This window comes from Ammospiza caudacuta, chromosome 4 (genome assembly GCF_027887145.1).
Source record: "Ammospiza caudacuta isolate bAmmCau1 chromosome 4, bAmmCau1.pri, whole genome shotgun sequence".
NCBI classification, from domain to species: domain Eukaryota; kingdom Metazoa; phylum Chordata; class Aves; order Passeriformes; family Passerellidae; genus Ammospiza; species Ammospiza caudacuta.
Window position 1 is genome coordinate 77,671,246 of NC_080596.1, and position 22,027 is coordinate 77,693,272.

The 22,027-nt window shown below is 41.6% G+C and overlaps 1 protein-coding gene across 3 annotated transcripts in view; it reads right to left on the minus strand.

The window, feature by feature from the left end:
- CTBP1 (C-terminal binding protein 1) overlaps positions 1-22,027 on the minus strand; it is a 186,890-nt gene that overhangs the window by 151,934 nt on the left and 12,929 nt on the right. Inside the window, exon 1 of one of the 3 annotated variants that reach the window (XM_058803024.1) lies at positions 1,925-1,964. The exons of the other annotated variants lie outside the window; for them this stretch is intronic. Within the exon in view, the coding sequence (XP_058659007.1) occupies positions 1,925-1,931 (7 nt within the window). The 5' untranslated portion in view covers positions 1,932-1,964. Of the gene's footprint in view, positions 1-1,924; positions 1,965-22,027 lie in introns of those variants that run through there. 3 annotated transcript variants of the gene reach the window in all.

The following is a 22,027-nucleotide window of genomic DNA, read 5'->3' on the forward strand; positions in this document are numbered from 1 at the left end:
GCCATAAAACGTACACATGGGTAGTTCTACTTTCAAACAGCAATAGCTGAACTGTTGCTGGCTTCATTTTAAAAGTACAGATCACTTGTATAAACAGCATTTATTTAATCATAATAATTACAATTTATATATATACTCTCTGACCTTGTCACCTACTCAAGTAATCACAGTCACCTCATTATAACACACTGATAAATTCATGTTAAACTCCCTGGGCGTTGCTCATTTCAGACGATTTGGGTAGGTGATCACAGAACTGCAGGTGCACAGCTTTTCCCTGGGAGATGACAAATCCCCAGTGGTGAACAGGTGCTGTTCCCGTTCATTATCCTTTTCCCCAAAAGCACGCCCTGTCCCGGTGCCTGCTGGCAGTCAGGATGTCTGTGCGCCCGTGGGTGCTCGGGCAGGAGCTGGGACACTCCAGTCTGGGGCAGTGCAGCTCCTCTGGCCACTTCCCTCACCCCAGAGGGGCTGGGGCTGCTCCTGGGTAGGGCCAGGCTGAAATTCTTCCATCACTCCATGTAAAAACCTGTATTGATTCTCACAGCTTCAGGCTAGCAACAAAAAAATTAAGTTTTTAGGCCTAGCAACAGAGCTGGCCCCACAAGCATCCTGCTGCCTCCGCAATGCACAGCAAGGGGTTAATCACACGTGCAGGTGTAGATCTCACTGACTACACGGTCAGAACCATTGATTTTAACCCAAATTCTATATAAGGCACCTTAAAGATTCAGCAGCAATTTCAGTTGAAAGAACCATTCGAGCACTGATTGCTGAATGGCCATAATCAATTATTTCTATCCAAATTCTCCACTTCTCACACATCACAGAAATGGTTGTACAAATATACTACAGCTTCCAGTACCATCTCCAGCTGGGGATGCTCAGAGAGTATTTAAATTCCCAGCTAACTACTAGATGGCACAGAAATGACAGAACCCAGTCGTAACTGCAGCCTTATGCAGAGAAAAATGCCACAGAGAAAAAAGTTGCAAAATCTGTCAGCAGATTTCTCTCTCTGAAAACGTATCTCCGTCAGAAATAACTTTTGCCACGAAAACCACCAGGAAACTCAGAACTTAAAAACGTGGATGTGGTTTTTATAAGATGTTAAATATACAGAAGAAATACAATAAATACAGTTGGTTGTAAAAGAGATCATGAAAAAGGAGATATGTTGCAAAATAACAGAGCTAAATTCGTCCATTAAACGTATAAGAGATTTACAAGGCAAGATAAAAATAGAGAGTATTTAACTTCATATTTGTTATTTTAAACTCAAACCGAAGCGCGTTCAGATAACCGCACCTAACCACATCGATTTCCAATTAAGCGAAGGGGAGGTATTGAATATTTGGCAAATCCGCAGAAACAACTTATGGGAAGAATGCCGGCGTTCCCTCCGGGACGTGCCAACCCCCCCAGCCGATTGCCATTGACTTTCCGCAATTCCGCACGCCAAAGCTCCATTTCCCAGCCGGGGGCACCGCAGCGCCAACTCCGCGCCCGCCAAGTTCGCGGCAGCGCCGGGACGGGCGGCAGGGCCCCGCACCCGCTCCGCGCCGGGGCTGCCGGAGGCACCGGGGAGAGCGCGGCCCCCGATCCATCCCATCCCCTCCCCTCCCCTCCCGGGGAAACTCTGCCGCTGCCCCCGGCAGCCACAGAGAGCCGCGGCCCCCGAGCAGCGGCCGGGACGCGGCCGGCGCTGCCCCCGGCGCGGCCCCCGCCCAGCGGCCGCCGGGGGTGCGGCGCAAAAATAATTATTGGAAAAATAAAAAAAAAATTAAACAAATGAAAGGAAGAATCAACCATGGTGGCTCAGGACGGTGCGCAGCGATGGGGCAGCGCACCGAGCGAGCAGGGATCCATCCATGCCCCCACCCAGCCGCGCCGCCCTCGCCCCGCGCGTCGCCCTCACGCCCACCTTGCATCCCGCCCGCCGCCGGCTCCGCACCGGAATCCGCCGCCGCCGCCGCCGCTGCTGGAAATACGGGGCAGGCGGGCGGACCAATGGGGGCGGAGAGCGCCGCGGCCGCAGCCAATGGCGGCCGCCCGCCGCCGGCGCCCGGCCAATCAGAGCGCAGCTCATTAGGCGGCGGCGGCCGGGAGCGGCGGGGGCGGGGAGCGGCTCTGGGCGCTCCTCGCCCGCCCCCCGCGATTAATTCTTTTCCTCCCTTTTTCCTCCGGCTTTTCCTTCCCCACCCGCGATTAATTCTTTCCTCCCTTTTTCCTCTGGCTTTTCCTTCCCCACCCCGCCTTGGTTTTCCCCACCCTTTTTTCCCCCTTGTTTTTCTTTCTTATTTCTCTCCTCTCTCTCGCTCCCCTCGTTTAACTTCCCTCTGCCCTTCTTATTTTAGGCAGGGTCTTTTCCCGGATTTTTGATGTACTCCCCCCACTGTACATTAATTATAGACACCAAAAGCCGGGGGAGCCCCCAGGGAAGTTGTTCTGCTCTGTGTGGAAGGATGCTCTTGCCCAAATCACCACCGATGGCGGGAGGCACCAGACATTGATATTTTAGAGAACCCAAAAAGATGAGGGGATAGAAGCCACTAGAACCGGTCAAGCCAAAATCAGAGCTGGTTTGGGCATGGCACACAAGCTCTGTGCATGACTTCAACAAGCTCCCAGGATGCAGAACCAGCCTTTAAAAATAACAAAACGAAACCAGCAGATGTTTCCACCACACAGCTCCACTCCAGCATGCAAAGCTGCTTCATCTGTATCACCACTGCGAAATTCTTAGCAAAGTTTTCTTATTCAAGTCAAACAATTGTGGGTATAAATACCTGCTTTGCTAAAATATAGGGAATAAACAGCCCTTTTTAAAAAAATCAAATTTGTTAACATTTGTTCTTGAAAATAAACTTTTCAATCAACAAAGCTCATGACTGCTTTATGTTACAGCAGAAAACTATCTGCTGCAGAACAGGGAGATAAAAATGACTCAGAATTTTCTTCTGTTTTTGCAGTTTGGTGACCCCAATAATTCCTCAGTTCCGAGCAAACTAAAACAGTGACAAAGCCCAAAGCCTGCACCTCCCATTTCTGATGCTGTGCTCCTTCTTCCTCAGCCCCAGCATTTAAAATCACTAAATTGTGTTTGCTCAAAGCCCTTGCCTGAGCAGGCCACGTTGTGAATTTATTCACAGAGTTTGGCTAACGCAGGGTAACACACTCTGTGAAGTGATAAACCCAATACCAACCCAAGTCTGATGATAATTTACAGGAGAAATTTTCTTTTGCAGATCAAGAGAGGTTTTTTCCTAAGGTGCCCCAAGAGCCAGGAACACTGTGTGGCTGTGAACTGCTGACAGGCAACCAATAACTGTGACAAATTATACATTCATGGCATCTGCAACAATCGATAAACTGACTCACCACATTAATAAAATATAGATCACAAAGCATACATTTTTATTAAAGAATAACTTCATGATAACCAAGTAATGTGGATGCTTCCAAGCATAAGATTAAATTACATGCTGAGCAAATCTGGCATTTTGTGATAAACTAGGAAAATAGTCTTTGCAACAGCAACTGAGAAAGAACATCGCTGACATAGCCTATAAACATGTTTTATAAAGCACAACCCAAAGTAACCAAAAAAACAAAACAAAACCAAACCAACCAAACCCCATAGTGAAGTGGCAGCTCAAGAATTCACTACCATATTCACAGTAATTACTTTCTAGACTTCTCCTTGTTTTGTAATTTATTCCTTCAAATGCAATGCTGATTTTGGTGTTAGAAGTAATAAAACCAGATTACCTGCACAGGGGAGTATTTACACCAGATTAAAATTCCTCAACCAGTCAGACTTCAGCAGTCACTACTGGAGAACACAAAGATTTTTAGCACATTTAGGATGACAGCAAATGTACTTAAATACACAAAGCAAGTGTCTGACCTGACAGACTGACCCTGCTGGTCATAATTTCGTGCCTGCTGAATAATTCTAGTTTAAAGAACTTGCCTGAACACAGGAACACAATGAATCCTGCTGAATTTGGAGGTCCTTTGTTTTACACATGATAAAGTTTTCCTGCATGGATATTTTCCCCTACTGAGGAATGCAGTGAGCAGAGGTTTCCCAGCCTTCTGTAAAGTTGGAGTTTTTCCTCTCCCAGGGAGGAAGATGGAGCATCCCTTATGGCAAAGGCTTCTCTACTGGGAAGAACATTCTCAGGCACATCCTCAGTGTCCACTGTTTGTGTTGGGTTATTCCTACACAGCTCTGAATCATCTCCTAAATGAAGAATTTAAAATACTGAGATCATGTTCATTGAAGTTTACAATTCTTAGTTCCTGAAACCCCTTCATACTTGGTTTCTCCAGGCTAACTACACCATACCAACTACATTGGAAGGCTGTCCTAAATTAGTTTTAATATCTACAATGCCAGATAAAATGGTGCTTTCAGGGTGTCTTCATATGATTGATGTCTTGTCAGATCTTCCAAATATTTATTTTATTGCAAAACATCCAGCATTTCCTGGAGACTTCCATGAGTATTTTACATCCATAATGTTCAGCCACTTCCTCAACTGCCACAGATTTCCAAGCTAAACACATGAGATGTGCTGTTTCCCATCCTTCTTTCTAGCTAATAAATAATGGAATCTTAATTCTGAACTGCTGTCATGAAACAAAGCTCAAATAGAGCCTAAGTGATACAAAAACAATATTTGTTTATACTAGATCCGTTATTAACTTAATTCTTTCTCAAACAAATGACATTTAATAATGCATTAAACACATAAACAGGAACATATTCGAAGTTATAATCCCATCAGCTCCTTCTCATGACATTCATCTTCTCAAAGGCAATATCCACATTTCAATCTAATCATTTGTTGAACATCATTAAGTTAATAAACAGTTCCTCAAAACCAGCTTACTACTTAAATAAGCGGCTGCCTTCCCTAGCTGTGGCAATCTAGATCAGTTTTTAAAAAAAATAATCTATTCTCTGGCATATTATTAGCAACCAGAAATTTATTATGTTACTTTCTTTCAAAATTAAGTATATTTAGAAAACATACCTACATATCCCCACTCACAGACAACCATTTATCTAAATATTTCACGAGGGTTCTGCATGGTGATCATTTCATTTACTAAGAAAATACCCCCATTGCTGTGAATCCTTTCAGGCCCCAAAACGTGCCTACAGACAGCAGCAGTGCATATTTTAGAGAAGCAGCAAACAGCACCAGCCTCAGGATTACACCCACCTCCCTCCACAGAAGATGAAGCCAGAGCATTTTCTCTTGCCATAAATTACCACTCCCTTTATCAGCAATTATTTAACTTCCAAAAATAGCTGCAACGAGACAAATTATGAGCTATAGTTACCCAAATTTATCCCTGATATTAGGAGTGCACACATGCATGTGTACCTAATCTGCTCTAAAATGTGCAATATTAAGTATTAGAATCACACATACCAGGGCATCTTTATGTCATCACCCAGATGAGATTTCTGGTAAACATCTGTGAGCCATTGCAGTGGCCAGCAATGCCCATTATTACTGTTTTGTCTGGTGCCAGTCACTCAATCCTGGTACATTTTCTTCTAGCACACCTTCCTCCTTCCCCAGTGAGTGCAGGGACCTGAGTCCACAGGACTCAAAGGGACCACCAGATTCCAGGGCGGGAAAAATAAATATATCGATATGTATCCATCTGTGTATCACTGAGGGCAACACAGAAGTCAGGGAAGTCAGGCCAGAAGTCCATCCTCTGGAAATATTAAAGACTGGAAATATTAGAAATACCATAAAGAGTTGGCCTGGTTTTGCTTTCTATTTCATACAGGACCTTGGGCTAGAGGGCACTTTATGGTCTGACCCAGTTCAATAATCATTTCATTAAGTACTTCGAGACTAAATTGCATCATTCTTTTCTTGGAAAGTGGAATTATTGAATATCTTAGGTTACTCAAAAGCAAATTAGAATTTGTCTACTCCTGCGCTACTAGTGTGACTCAAAGCAAGCACCTCCCACGTTGTCAGAGGTCTTGACAGACCACGGTGTCTCCAAAAGTACCAGCATTTCTGCTCAATCTCTATCATGCTGTGAAGTGCTGCCTCTCAGACAGCTGCTTTTATCCTGTCTGTACATGCAGTTACCACAGAATCACAGAGTGCTTTGGGTTGGGAGGGATCCTAAAGACCATCCAGCTCCAACCCTCTGCCATGGGCAGGGACACCTCCACTAGACCAGGCTGCTCCAAACCCCATCCAAGCTGGCCTTGAACATTTCCAGGGATGGGGCAGCCACAGCTTCCATGGGCAACCTGTGCCAGGGCCTCCCCACCCTCACAGGGAAGAGTTTCTTCCTTATATCCAGCCTGACCCTTCCCTCTCGTCCTGTCCCTCCATGTCCTCGTCTCTCTGCAGCTCCCGTGTCACTCCCTGTAGGCTCTGGAAGGAGCCCTCTCAGCTGCCTCCACAGCAGAGATGCTCCAGCCCTCTGAGCATCTTCGTGGCCTCCTCTGGATCTCCAACAGATCCACAAATCTCTTATTGTGAGGCCCCAGAGCTGGAGTCAGGAACTGCAGCTCCGTGGGGTCTCTGGATTCACCTCCAGCCTCTCCCCAAGCAGCTCCTGGTAGGTGGATGTGGAAACCCAGGGCACACAGGGAATGTTTCTGTGTCTGCTCAGGGGTGCCCTGACCCCCAGGGCAGCTCTGACTCTGACCCTCATCCATGGAGAAAGTTTCCCAGACTCCAGAATAGACTGGAATGCACAAAAGTGTGAAATAGATTATAGATTAACAATGTAGTGCCTCTGTTTGTGCTCAATCTTTGCCAATATAAAATTAAGCTGCTACAGCTGAGTTAGCAGTGATGAATGCAGAGCTACAACAACCTCTTACCTCAGTATAACACTTGTAGTGCTGTTAATTCATTTGTCCCATGAGAGAAACAGCCTCAAAACCAAAATACACAGAATTCAAAACATTTGTCTCTGTTTTGGAACCTGTGGAAACCCAGGGCACACAGGGAATATTTCTGTGTCTGCTCTGGGCTGCCCTGACCCCCAGGGCAGCTCTGACTCTGACCCTCATCCATGGAGAAAGTTTCCCAGACTCCAGAATAGACTGGAATGCACAAAAGTGTGAAATAGATTATAGAGAGCAGTGCAGGTGTGTCACTGGGTGAGAAATTGAGGGTTTGGGGTTTTTAGTGTGTTGTGGATGGCAGCAAGATGGAGGGCACAGGGTGTCATCCTGGGTTTGTTCTTCATGCTGCTTCCTCCTTCTTCTCCATGGGTTTGGGTGGCATTTTGTAATGGGGCAGAAAAGTCTGCTTTGGGGGCTCTGTGGGATCAGTTATTGGGTTAAAAGGGAAAATAATCCAGGTGTCAGTTCTTAATTGGATGGTTTAGTCTTAATAGCCCTTGTACCAAGAGATTGTTGGCCATTTTGTGCCTTCTAATGAAAGGCTGCAGAACTCACAGCAGTCAGACTGTTTTACTGATCAGAAATAATAAACACCTGAGTGTGAACATGAACTGCTGTCCCAAGTGCCTTCAATCCAGACCCAGAGGAACCCAGAGGTGAGGGCAGGGAGTGGCACAGGTCTGGGCTGGGAGCCAGGCAATCTCTGTGCTCTCAGTGATCTGAGCATTTCTTTTACTCACCTGTTAAACTGTCACATCTACAGCATTTATTATGCAGTTACCATGATACAACAATGAACTCAGATTATGATTTTTTTATGGTTAAGGTTTTCTTTGCAGTCTTGTAGGACATTAAAAGTCACAGATTCACAGGATCTATTTTTTTTGCAGAGAAACTTAACAAAAGATAGCAACCCAATAGAGTTTTTTTCTCCACATTTGTTTTCAATGGCAATAGAATAAATTGCTCCCCTAAAAAGCCTTGATACTTTCTGTTTTAAAGCACAAGAACAAATGCTATTTTTAAAGTCAAAATATGTTATAATGATAGGGTTGGGGTTTGGGGTGGGTTGATTTTTTGGGGTTTTTTTTTTTTTTTTGGAAGAGTAAAAATCTATTTTTTTCAGTTACAGTGAAAATTCTGAATGCATATTCACATAATTTTGCAAAACTGTCAACACTAGATACACACTTCTTTCTTTGAACTATCTCCCTGTGTTGCAACCCTCATCTAAATTTGAAAATATTTTGGTAAACATAGATGATGTTTCATGGGTGCAATTTTGAGAGCATAAGGAATTTAAGAAAACAGTTGATACTGCATTAAAATCTAAAATTGGCTTTTAAGAATCCATCAGCATGCTCAAATCAGCAACTATTAAGAAAAACATCCAGAAATGAGTATCTGTAGATAATCTACTTTCTCCTAGATTTTCTTCCCTGGAGTGTTGTTTTGGAACTTTTGAGCTCCTTTTGAAGGATATTTGTACATTCCTTTGTGGTGACATATTTTATACATTACTTAAAGATGTTCTTCTCTCACTATTACACATTCAGCCAACATATCAAGGTAATTGTATCACAACATTTATCCCAACAGAATTTTACTTCCAGAGTGGGTTGTCTCAAGTATAGTTGATAACATCCACACTTTGCCCAGATAAAGAAAATAGTTTGAATGAAGCATTATGAGCACTAGTAGTATAACACATTTCTTAGAAGCACAGGGCTGAGAAGATTTCCCTTGGGATATTATAGGAGAGATATAAAATAATTTATTTCAGGAACTTAAATTTCCTCATTAAGAAAACCCCTGGTTTGTTTTGTTGCCACCACTCTCCTTGGAAAGCTGTGGTGGACTCTGGGGGCTCTGCCCGTCAGGAATCCTCTTCAGAATTCAGCCTCAATTCATTCTGCCGTTGTTTGCACCATTTTTTTCTTCTGCGCCCATTGGCTTTCAGTTTTTTCCTCTTGCTCCACACAGCATCTAAAGATGAATATATTCCTCATGTCTCCCTCTGAGATGACAGCCTCTTCACCTTACTCATTAAACTGTTCAGAAATGATGAACTCATAGTGATAGAGCAGAATATTCTGTTCACTTGTTTTTATGCATATCACAGAGGCTGCTAAAGCACATCCCATGATCATCCAAGCACTATTTATCTATAATGAGAATCTTGTTGCAAGTTTCCATTTTACAAAACTCTGCTATTACTCACTTAGAAGATATGACCTCTGATTTTATGTTTTGAATTTGATTCTACTTCTATTAGCCCAGTGTTCAAGATAATCTCAGTTATTTCTATATAATATCTGTGGATGGGCTGAGTAGCTATTTTTTCTACAGTAAGAAAGGCTCTCTAGCCCCTTGCTGTACAGTAGAATATCCCTGTTTCAGAGCTGCTATTTTTATTGTTTTAAGTACAGCACCCATACTAATTTGGTGAGCTTGTGTTAAAACTAAATAATCTCTACAGCAACATCTATCCAGATTCCTTGTTATATTTAGGATGCCTTTCAGTTTAGACATTAGCACAGCCACTCTACTCATGCCAGGCCATCATGTGAGGCAAGCCAAGCTCAGCACTGCCCTGGTCACCTCTCCTGCAACACCACACCTTTCAGAAAACAATTCTTTTTGAGTAACACCTGGTGATGAATTTCTGTGGCAATAAATGGTTCTTTAGCCCGATTTCCCAGCAGCAGCCACTCAGCTCCCATTCCACAGAGGGAAGCTGTGCCTGCAGCTGCTCACACAAGGGCTGTGTCTGGCTCTGCCCATCATTCCCCAGCAGATGCCCTGGGCACGCTGGGCACGTTCTGAGGGATCGGCCCTATTGGTGATGCTGCATTCCAACAGCCAAGGTCTCACTGGCCTTCAGGAGGCCTCCAAACCCAAACCTCAGCTTGTTTCTTCACTGCTGGTAGCTCATAAGGTACAGGCCTGTAATTCTTAGTAGCAGTAAATACTAATTTTTAAGAGTCTTGAATTAATTCGCAATAAGCTCCACAGAATTCCATAAAACACACAAGTGCTGCTGAGGGCAGTGCTGAAGCTTTTGGGGTTTTTTTGAACAAGAGATAATGTCTGGATTTCAAAACACTGTGGTGGTTTAGAAATGAAGGGTGAAGGCTCCTCCAGAGAGGTGAAAGGAGCTGCCCCGCACACCACATGGCTGCCTCTGGCACGCTGGAACCCTCAGAACCTCTGAAAGAAATGGTCCTGCCAAAAACTGCTCCCGCTTAAGCAGGTTTCACCATTTTCAGAAGCACTGCCAATACCAAGGCATCAAACCAGAGTCTTTGCCTGTACCTGTCTCCCTATCCCCAGAACAATCAAACGCTATTGTTAAATCCCTTGGTGTATTAGAGCGGCCCAGGACTGCCCTGGAGGCGCAGAACCCAAATCCCTCTTCCCAAGGGATCCTCCTTGGCTTGAGCAGGCCAGCAGGGATTCAGGGTGGGGTTTCTCAGAGGTGCCAGGGAGCTGGAGAACCTCTCTCTCCCTCTCTGCTGACTGAGGTGTGTTCCACAAAACGCTGCACTTTAATTATGCAATTACTCAGAACTGCACGACCCAGCTCTGGAGTTTTGCAGACACAGAGACACAAACCCCGCTCCTGGCACCGCCTCCCTCCGTGGTTGAACTCTGGAGCCTCGTGCAGGGAGAGAAGTTTTCTCAAACCCTTCCAAGAACATCAATAAAGCAGCCCTGGTTATGAGCTTCATTCACTTTGTGCTCATTAAACACAGCAGCTTCCCCTCGATGCTGCGCTGGATCAGACATCACTGAACCTGCCTCTCTCTCTGTGGGTACACAAATGTGCTTTTCCCTTTGTCCTGCAAAACAAATCCTAACAGAAAAGTGTTCCTAGTAAAACTAAATGGAATTAAATGCCAATTACCGGTTAATAATAGTCTAAAGATAACAGTTCAGATCTGTTTAATCCCACAATAAACTGACTGCAGAGCTGACATTGGTTAGGTTTCAGCTTTTGTTTTGACTCAGAAAGAAACTACCAGTTGATTAAAAAACCTAAATTGTCTTAAGCATGAACTCCACAATTGAAAATGCTCCTGAGCTTCCCTCCCTGCTCACGAGGAGTCCAACACATCTCAGTTCCCCTGCCCACCTTCTCATCACAGCTCTGAATGCATGAGGAAGGGTTTTGGAGGTTTTACACATATTTATTAATTACCTCTTGTTTAAGAAAAGAAGATGGACTTTTCCCCTACTTCTCTGTCCCTTCATAAACTGTTTGGATCACAGATAACAGAACATATGTAGCCTACCTGGAATGACAGTACTGTTCAGTTTGGATGATATAAACCTATTTTTCACTGAAAGGAATATGTTTGTTTTCAAAGCTGTCTGAAATACAGACAACAACTGAAGGTAAAAAACCAGGTACAATACACACTAACTAACATCATTCATTGCATTTTGTGCCCACATTCTTGCTAGGGTGAGACTTCTTCTCACAGCCCCTCTTTGCAAGAGGAGTAAGAATAGAGCAGTTCTGAGGGTTAAATCAGAAACAACAGCTTTACATTTCTTTTTATATTTTTCTGTAAAAAATTGCTCTGCCAAAAAAAAAAAAAAAAAAAAGGCTTAAGCATTTTTAGAAGCACTGGATATACTAAGGCTTCAAACCAGAGTGTTTGCCTGTACTTGAGGCTTCTCTCTGTGAAGACAAAAGCTCTGTAATTCTCCAAAAAGCAGCAACTGATCCTGTAGTGAAGGCTGAACTCTGTGATACCCTGGCACATCCTATTTCTTTGCTAAAATGCATTGAATAATACATAATGGAAAAATACAAGTGTTGTAATTTAATCTGGGCTGTAAATCCCTGCTCCAGACACATCTCTCCTCCAGCACCCCAATGAACACACAAGGACAGATGAGGAGGAACAGCTTCCATGGCAGACTTGTAACGCTGTTGTGTCACTTACAACGCTTAGATTATTTGAACAAAATTACTTTTTAGTTAATCACAGAAGAAAAACTCAATAGAGTTTAGAAAAGGAAAAAATGGGAATAATTTAAGAAGGTAGCGAAGTTCCCTGCAGCCGTCCTGGGCATGGACAGTGCCTTAAAAATGGGTGAAAAGCTACAGCCATTCAAGGAGAAACTAGTTTCGTTTTGTTTGAAGTAGAAATTCCCTACACCAACTAAGCAAACATCCTCATCCCTTTAATAACCCAAACACTTGAAGCCAAAGTAACAAAGCAAACAAACATCTTCAACAATATTTCTTCATTTCTTGCATTGGCATGTCTGGGGCACCCAGAATTTTCTGGTAGCACTAGGAAATATTGTTTCCTATTTTGTAGCAGTGAAGAATCTAGAAAGAAAATTTTAGACCCATGAGAAGATCCACATAATTTGTCTCCAAACATACAAACTTCACCAAGTATACAGAACTACCTGCCCTACACAGTCATATAAACAGACAATCATATAAAGTGTTGGATATGTCAGAAAAACAAAGAAGTCATTAAAAAAAATCAGATTTAACACTAAGACATGCACAAAATTAAAAAGGTAAAGAATGGATTAATGACAGGGATAATGATATAAGAATAAAAATTAATCACTGAAAAGAAAACAATTTTTTGGGAAAAATCTTTGCAGAGCACTATAGAGTACCACAGTGTTCCCAAAGTGACATCCACAGTGCCTTGCTAAGCACCTTCTCCATTCTCTTCAGTCCAGCACTAACTCTTCCTACTATAAATATTAAATATCCATTGATATCCTTCAGATATCCATAAACAGTAACAGAGTTGCTATCAATGATAACAGGATAGCGTTAATATACAAAAAATGGATTTCCATTATGAAATATTATGAGTACTGTGTCTAAATAATTGTGTCTAGAAAGACTGGACTTCAGTCTTTTTTTAAAAAATAAAAATGGTTGCAATGAAAAAAGAAGAAAATTTCTATATCCCAATATTTAAGACCTGCCATTTGCTTATACAGCAACAGATAAATCAAGAGACACTAAACATTTCAGAAGTTAAGCCATCCCCTTCATTTTCCTCAAACTAGTTTAAGTTCTCATTTTAAAATTGTCCAGTCCCTCCCTTTGCTGAGTGCAGTACATTTTGAATCTGACATTTCCCCAGCCCTCACAAGAGGAAATCCCATCACCAAAAGGGTAAATTCATTCTCCAGAAGTGACTGCATCTGAAAAGATCAGACTGTCCTTTTGGTCCACTAGGCTTTTGGGGTGAGGAAGAGTGAAATACCTAAAATTTACAGCACCAGCAAACAAAAACAACTGAAATCTACATTTAATGGCTCACTAGAGCATGTAACACTGCAGAGAAATGGGATTTTACAAGGACACAGAGGAGTAGATTTTCCATATTTGAAGACTCAACCAAAAGGGATGGGGGAAGAAGAGCAGATAGTCATGGCATGAGGCAACAGGAATGGTACATGAAAATATCTGAGGTTTACTATGCTGATTTGCAATTTTTTATTCATTAGCTAGATATTATTACAATGGAAATATCTGCTTATAATTTTGTTTAGTGCAGTTGAAGCTCTTAAAAAAGAAGAAAGAGAGGGGAGAGAATTGTATGTCAGAAAAGGAAAATAAGAATTCAGAGCCTGTGCTTAAGATAACATCTGTGGTCTCAATAAAATATGTAAACCAACTTGCTATGGCCCATTGTGATCTAGCCATGCCAAAACTTTTCTTCAAGGGACCGTCAACAGAGTAATGTGAAGGAACTTATTGATTTAAAAAAGAAAATACTCATTTACAAAACAATTTCTGGTTTTAATGAAGCTGAAGATTAGAAACTGCCTCACATTACCTATTACTTACACAAAACACTGCTGCTGAATTGGAAAAGTCCAAGCAAACAGGGATTGCATTGAATTAATTAAAGCTGTTTTCAGTTCCCCTGAAGGCTGTACAAGAGCAGCAAGGTGTGTCTGTAAGGAACCTCTCACCTCAGCACGAGGGGAGATGGGGCAGAGATGAAAATCAAAGGTGTCCTCTGCAACCCAGCTCAGACTCAAATGCTTTAAGGTTTCTGACACCCAGGAAACCCAGAAGCCTCAGCTGCTGAGGGCTGTGAAAGCCCACATGGGCAGAAAACATTTTTATTTCATTTTCACTGCTAGACTTTTATTGATTTACTGTGGGTTTGAACAGATACGTTTCTTTTGATATTACTCAACCAACCAGTATCAAAATATATAATTGAAGGTGTTGTATATGTGTATAAAATGCACATTTGAGCAGACTGACAGAAAAAGTAAAAGGTTCATTTGCTCTGGGCTTACATGAATTGCTGCAGTTGAATCTTCACTGTTTCTTCCCTGTTTTTGTAGAAGCACAGAACTGACATCAGTGAAACAATGGAAAGATTGAATGGGGAGGATGAACAGGTGATATCCATTTTTCCTTCAGAGTCAAAGAGAACATTTTGTTTTTTCAGGGAACAGCTGACATGGCTGATGAGTGTGTGGTGGGTCACAGAAGGCTGCATTGGCCACTGGGGAATACAGAATGGCCAGGATCATCACCAAATATTGATATAATTACTACATATAATGGAAAAACCTGAAAGGTTTAGAATTTCATGACATCCTGTAGATGGCCTGTAGGAGAGTAACATCTCCTTGAAGAAAAGATTTGAAGAAGAACATGAAGAAGAAATCACTGTTAGGAAAATTCTGTCCAGTCCTCAGTAGAAAGAACCAGAGTGCATCTCACAGAGAGTCCAGAGATCTAGCCTTATCCAAAGAAGTCAAGCAACCATTAATCTCTGAATTTAAAAACATTTTTAAGCTTTTATTTATCCTGGTTGATAGGATTATTTTTTAAAAATAAATAACTTAGTGTACTAACACACAGAAACTAGACTAGGAGCTGAGCTGCACAAGAGGCTGGATGAATCATTATTAAAATTAAATCTTGCTGATAGTCCTGGATAACCACACATCCTCATCCATGACCTCCAACGGCCTCCAGGGCAGCTGGGACTGGGCCAGGATGCTCAGCTCAGGCACCAAGGTAGCCCAGAGTCACCCACAGCAGCAGCCACAGACACCTCTGTCACCTCCACTCCAGCTCCAGGTATTTTATGGATTTAACCACTTTGTCATCTCAAATGTCCTGATAACAGCTGGATCATCTGGAGCTCAGAAAACATGCTACAGTTTTCTTGAAAACATTGAGTATCTACCAAACCTAGGTGATTTGCACATAATGGTAGAATTCAGGTGACTTAAAATGTTAATTGGTAATTTGTGGAAATATGTCCTGTTGAAAACACAACTAAAGATATGCAGTTTTGTCTTCTAATTATATTCCTTCCTTTAGTCTGTTATATTTTACATATTTTTTATATTCTCACACAACAATGGACTTGCTGTTTCTGGAAAAACATGTAAGTGCATCTTCTTTCAGCTCATGAGAGCACACTGAGTTATACTGTCATCTCACCTGAGACCACAAGAAAAAACACCCTACCACCAGTTTTTAATGTAAAGGTTAAGATACATTTGCTCTCAAGCTCATTCTATTAAACTTTTTTCCCCTGATTAATGGTTAACTGGCAATAAGCTTGCACTTTTTTAGTGATATTTATTGCAGATTACAAGCATCATGCTGAGAAGCACATATGCAATAAGGTTTATTTCTATTTTCATGCTATTCCTTGCCAAAAACACACGGTGAAACCCATCTGTTGTATTTCCCTTCTGAGGTTAGACAAGAAAAGGAGACTCTACACAGCACTCTGTCACTGCAAACAATATTGATTAGAGCAGAGTTTGGAGATGGAATCCAAAGTGCTTACTCAGAGCAGGCATTCTGCCTCATTGATGCACACAGATAAAAATGTATATAAAACATGACATAATTGAAGAAATAATGACCAGGGGAACACAGCTCTGGAGTCTGAGATAAGGACCGAAGCAGAAGGTGAACCATCAGAGAATTGTTTCTGTACATTTGCTCACATGTACCTTCAAACATGCAATTGTTTTGTACCACTGTTTTCTTCATTTGTGCCCATTTAATAAATGAAGTCTCTATCTGAAAAAGTGAGGAATACTTGGGAGCCCTTCTTTTGTGCCTTGAGTAAAGGATGCGAGTGCTCTGATAGGGCCAAGCACACTGCCTTGCTTTGCACTTTCTCACAGAAAACAGACACTGTCCCTCTTTGCAGATGGCCAGCCTTCACCATGTTTGAACTGTCCTCATTTCCTCACTCCAGACACAAGAAATGTTCTTCCTTTTATCTGTCAAGTAAATTCATGCAACACATAATTCAATGCTAATTTAGTGTGTGAAGGAGAATAAGTAATGAGGATGTTGGCAAAATCAGCTGAGAGGATGCAAGTGGATTGTGATACACAGAGGAAGAAAGGGCACCAAAATATCAGACATAAATGGGAACAAAAATATCTGACACACAACTTAATTTGAAGGGAACAGGGGCAGGCAGACACACAAGAATGGCTTTATGTTGACTACACAGGGAAATATTTCACAATTGGAGACATTCTTGTATCTAGGAACACATGGGCATACAAACCATAACTGAAACATGCAATATTATCCCCAGAAAAGAGACTGAGCTCCAAGAGAAAATGAATGTGTAACATACAAGGATATAAATTAAAATATAAACAATTCAGCTTCAACACCAAATTTTGAAAAGTTGTTTGCAGTGTGGACACAGAGATCAACAGGACTGCACAACTTCAGTACGAGCATAAAAACACAACATATTTTTCTTTGCCCCCCTCTGAAAAGTAAACACCCACATGGCTTTTTAGGAGTTTGCATTCAGAGCTCCAGAAACCAATGTCCTCAATATTTAAAATACTGCACAGTGGACAGCCTAAGACACATTTCAGCTTCTAAATGCTCTCTCATCAGGAATGAGTGACTTTTATTGTAAAGATACAGAAACATTGCCAACAGGGTAGCATTCAAAAATGACAGCTCTCCCATCTAAACCTCAGATCCAGGGAAGTTGATCTGAGTCCTCTTCAGGCTCAGATCCTTCCCACCACCCAAAGAACCTAAAGGAGGTGTGTTATCCAAAGTACAAGTTCCTTTACAATGGACTAGAAATGATAGAAACTTCCAGATCATGTCATCTCAAGTAAAACCTTAGAGAATTTAATTTATAGATGACCTGTCTTCTTCCACTCATGATCCCGCTGGCTTAACTGTGGCTCATCACATTGCTGCAAAACTCCCGCACAGAACTCTGAATTCCGGCCAGAAATAAAAAGTTTATACAGCAAATCTCCACAGAATTTGTTAAACCTTCTTCTGTGGATGGGAGTTAAAAGATTCTGTGCCCAAGGGTGCTTAGCTTGTGCCACCTCACTGAAACAGCCTCTGCCAAGGGTAGTGCAAACAGCACCGTGGCTATGGAAATACAGACATCAAACAGCATCTTGGAAAACCCCAAAATGTTGTATTAGTGTAATATTTCAATGTGCATTAGTGTAATATTATCAACAACAATATTTCAACAAATTTTGTATTCATGTAATTTTTCAATAATTATTTCTCATTGAGAGATATGCCATCTCTCAATGAGAGATTACATTTCAATAAACCAGAAAGTTGCTCACTGGCTGGGGAGGAGGTTCCTTTAAGTAGGAATGTATGTTTTCATTTATTTGACTCTCAAGTTCAACAAAATTCTCCTGTTATCACATAGATGTTTGAGGGAAGGCCAAAGCAAACAGTTTTAACAACTTCATTCTATGCATCTTCACATCTCTCTGTAGCTCCATTACTTCCTGGACTGACATTAAAGGCTCCATCAGAAATGCCAAAGTTTGCCAGACATTTCCCCATTCTTCCCTCGCCTTTATCAGTGCAGTAGAAAGATGTTGTTCTTCAAAAACAAAACCACAAGTCAACACAATGCTGTGTTTGCACAGCCTACAGACACATCATGTAGAATTTACACATTCAGGGGTATAAAGAATGCTTGGCACAGACACAGAGTTGTAATTGAGACCATCCCCAGGACTATTAAAGTGATCTAGAAATGACACATCACCCCCTTTTATTTGTAGCTGCCTGTTAGTTAATGTCTGCAAGTTAATGTTTGCATCGCTGCCCTTATTTCAGGGCAGATCCCCAGTTCAATGCATTTTTCTGGTAATTACATTTTCAATTCTTTTTTTTAAGGGATAAATCTCATCCTAGTGAAGCTGTACCTGCCTTATCCATACCCAAATCTCTGGCTGTGTACAAAGATCCCTTCCATAATGTACTGGATGCCGTCCAAACCTGAGAAATTACTTCTATGTACTCACTCTCAAACATGTTGGAAATCTTGGAGAAGTGTAGTAAAGTGGTTCTTGTAACTGTTTTACTAAAGCAATAAAATCAACACAGTATTTTTACTATTTGTTTAGTAACAGGACTTGACAAATATAGAGCACTGTAACAGCAAACTAAAATACACTTATATTTTTATTGCTCCTGCTTCAAAAATAAGAAATAAAAGACACCACTCGTAAAATTGTTGTAATTAGACATAAGTTTTTTCATTTTTTGGATGTAATTCATATAACTGCTGCTACAAGTTAGACAGTTCATGAGGTAATATTTAAATTAAAAAAAAAAAAGCCCTGTACTAACAGAACCAGTTTGTTTTTAAGACCATTTTGCATTCCTGCACACTGGCAGCAGAAATGTATCTGTGGTTTCCATCTGGAAACTCCCGAGGATGAAGGAATCTGTCCTTTATGCATGATAAAATCTCGTGACACAGCAAAATATTGCTGCTGCAGTGTCCTCAAGGTGCACCCTTCAGAGAGTCCTGTGTGCTCACTCACCACTGCTGCAATAATCCATTAGGTAAAAATCATTTACATGCACAAAACCAGCTCAGCTGCTGAATCATGAAGTGTATAATAATCATGTGCTATAGCTTTTTAGCTTGATAATGCTATTATTTTTCTTTCAAATTTGCTCTGTAAATATGTTTCAATTATTCCTTAATACAGAGAGTTGCTTGAATAGGCAAATTATGAAACACTATGTAATAACACTGTTCTGTAATAACTCGTGGGGGTTTTATTAAACCATATATAGACTTTTCACCTTGCTGTAAAAGCAGCAGTGAGTTAAGCCTCAGCCAGGTGAGTGTTATCATCCTTCCACACACAGGGAAACAACTACAGGGAGAAACTGCTGCCACAAGGACTGTGAGCACAGCTGGCTGCTCCTTGTTCTGATCTCCTGCACCTTTAATCACACACCTCACCACCTGGAGGGAGCTGCTCACACGTCTGTTCCATGAATCAATCCCATGTTGTGCATTACTGCAACTACAGGGAGCTACTTTTTAATTTTTATATCCTATATATCTCTTTCTTTGAATACTTCAGCCGTACTGAGCTAAACAAAAAACCCCCTGAACATTGACTTGTAAAATTAATCTTTTTTACGACACTTACAGAATGGATATTTGAATTTGAGATTATTTCTTGTGCTGCCAGGGCTAATGGGGAGGTATGAGAAAGCACAGCAGCAGGTACCTGAGGCTGTGGACACTGAAGTGCTGGGTTATGGATGTCACTACAGTGGGCAGTGCAGCTCCAATTTCTGACTCCAGTAATGAGGCTGAAAGCCTCAAAGAGCTGAAGGACCCTCCAAAGTTCTGCTAATTTCAGGCAAGGAAGACAGAAGCCTTCCACAACCAATGGTGCAAGAAAAGCTTGCCATGGGCTCAGACCAAAGATTTATCTTACTAAATAGTGGATGTCTTGGTTTTTTCCCCCTGCTGCTAAGATTCAGGGAAAGAACAGTGAGAAAAAGAAGATGAAAAAGGGCAAGACTGTATTTCAGAATCTCTCCCTGCCACCAGCAATTTGCCATTCAAGAGCTCTATCAATCACAATTGTTTCAGCAAACCCAGTGGATTTTTCTTCCATGAACCTATTCACTCTTTCAGCCTTCCTGAAACTTCAGTAACCTAAAATATCCTGCAGTAGAGCTTCATAACTCACCTGATGTGTGGAGAAATGTTTCCTACACCTGCATGCAGCATGGTGCCCGCTGGTTATGGCTTTGAGAACAGAAACAGCCTTGCTAAGGTAACAGGAGAGGGGTTTTGGATTCCTGTGCAGGAAGCAGGACACCGTTCTCAATCCTAGGGCTGAAGAGAATATTTTAAGTGCTACACTTCCATTAAAGTAGGTCAAAATCTTCTTTATTCCCAGACAGGGACTTGATGTTCTGACTATCAATAGCATGGAGTGCAGTTCTGAGTCAGGTACCTTTCAAGCACAGCTCATTCAGACTTTTGCAAGGAGAAATGTGAGTGCTCCCCACTCCTGCTTGCCACCTGGATCCACACAGAGCCATGGGGAAGATCACAAACCTCAGGCAAGTCCTGGGCTGCCTCCTAAAGGCACCTGCTTTCAACTCCAGCAGCCCTCACCAACCTCCCAGGCGTGCCACTCACAGCTTGGCTCCCTGAGGAAGGCACCTTCACATCACACCAGCAAACTCAAAAATCCTGAGTGCGTGGCTTACTTGGTTAGGAGTTCTCATCTTCACACCCCACCAGCTGCCTGAATTCTTCTTTCCCTCATTTGACTGGTGCAGGCCACAACAGGCAGCCCAACAGTGTCAATGCTGGCTGCAGCTTCAAGACCAGGCATCAATATGCTGCCAGTGATTTATGATTTAATTATGATATCATGGACATCACTGAGCCCCTGAAACATGAGGTTAGAATGGTTTTTCCCTTATTATGAAATACAGTAAAATGAAAATTGGAACTAGAGGGAGATAAAGTAGCCAGAGAAAATGAGAGCTGAGGAGTTTCCCAACGACCTGATTCAGCTGACAGCTCCCCATGCTTATGTTTAGTTGCTACACAAAGCTTTTATGGTATTTTGCAGTTTGTTATCCAGCATAATAAAACTTCTGTAAATGCATTTTTTCCACATCACTTCTGAATTGACTGACACCAAATTCAGTGAATGACACCCTGGTTTACCACGCAATCTTTTCTCCCACTTTATTTTCAACCAGACAAATGTTTTTAGAGAAGACACTGTCATATTTCAAAAACATAGAACTGGGGAGGATTATAGCCAAGCTTCCCAGAAATTGAGTTCTGAAAACATCCCATCCAGCTTACTCTAAATGCTTCCATCAAATTTCCTGCCATTTAAAAAATATGCTAATCTCAAGCATTAATGGAACATCTTCAAATGGTGAGTGCATCTTAAAATAACCTTACCAACTGCTGAAACCTCAAGTCTAGATACATTTTTGTCTTAGCAGCAGCTATGCTGATTCTCTTCTTGCTGATAACATCATATGACCAATATTATTCTTAAATAAACCTAGAAAGAAAAAGCTTTAGTTTACCCTTACCTTCTATGGAGGCTACAGAAAACCTTTCAGCAAGTAAAGCAACCAAATCAGTGTGGCTCAGCTGAGCTAAATATTAAAAGATATTTCCTTGTACTTGACTAGGAACTCGACTGTTGTTGTGAACAATATCTTTTACAATAAAATTAGCACCACAGGTCACAAGAGATGATGGAGCAGGTGCAGCTGAACACTCAACCAATGCTTGAAGGTAACTGGTTCAAGGACCTGGTATTTTAGGTGTCATAAAAGAGAAAATATTGGCAACAGACCATTTCTTAAATGGTCATCAGTAGATGAATATCGGAGTGGGGTTTTTTTGAAATCAACTCCTTTTTTCCAGTTTACACTTTCTTACCAAGTTAGTTTTTATTTCCTCAACCCACAATACTTTAATGCTACTGAAAGGACATAATTTAATTGAAATGTAATTGATTGAAAAGGAAATATATCATTAATAGAAACCACAAAAAGCATTATGCATATATCAATGGGGAGAACAAGGTCATCTGGTTTTGGATGCACAATCATTAGGCATTACTGCCAGCCTACAGCTCAGATTGTACTCTGATGTCAAGGATATGATGATATCTTCAATGTGCTTCTATGTATAATTTTAGCTTTCCCTCCCTCCCCCTGCTCTGTCCTCCACAGCCAAGGAATGCTGCAGAGAATAACTTCTCCAGAACTTTACAGCTTTCAGTACAATTACTTCA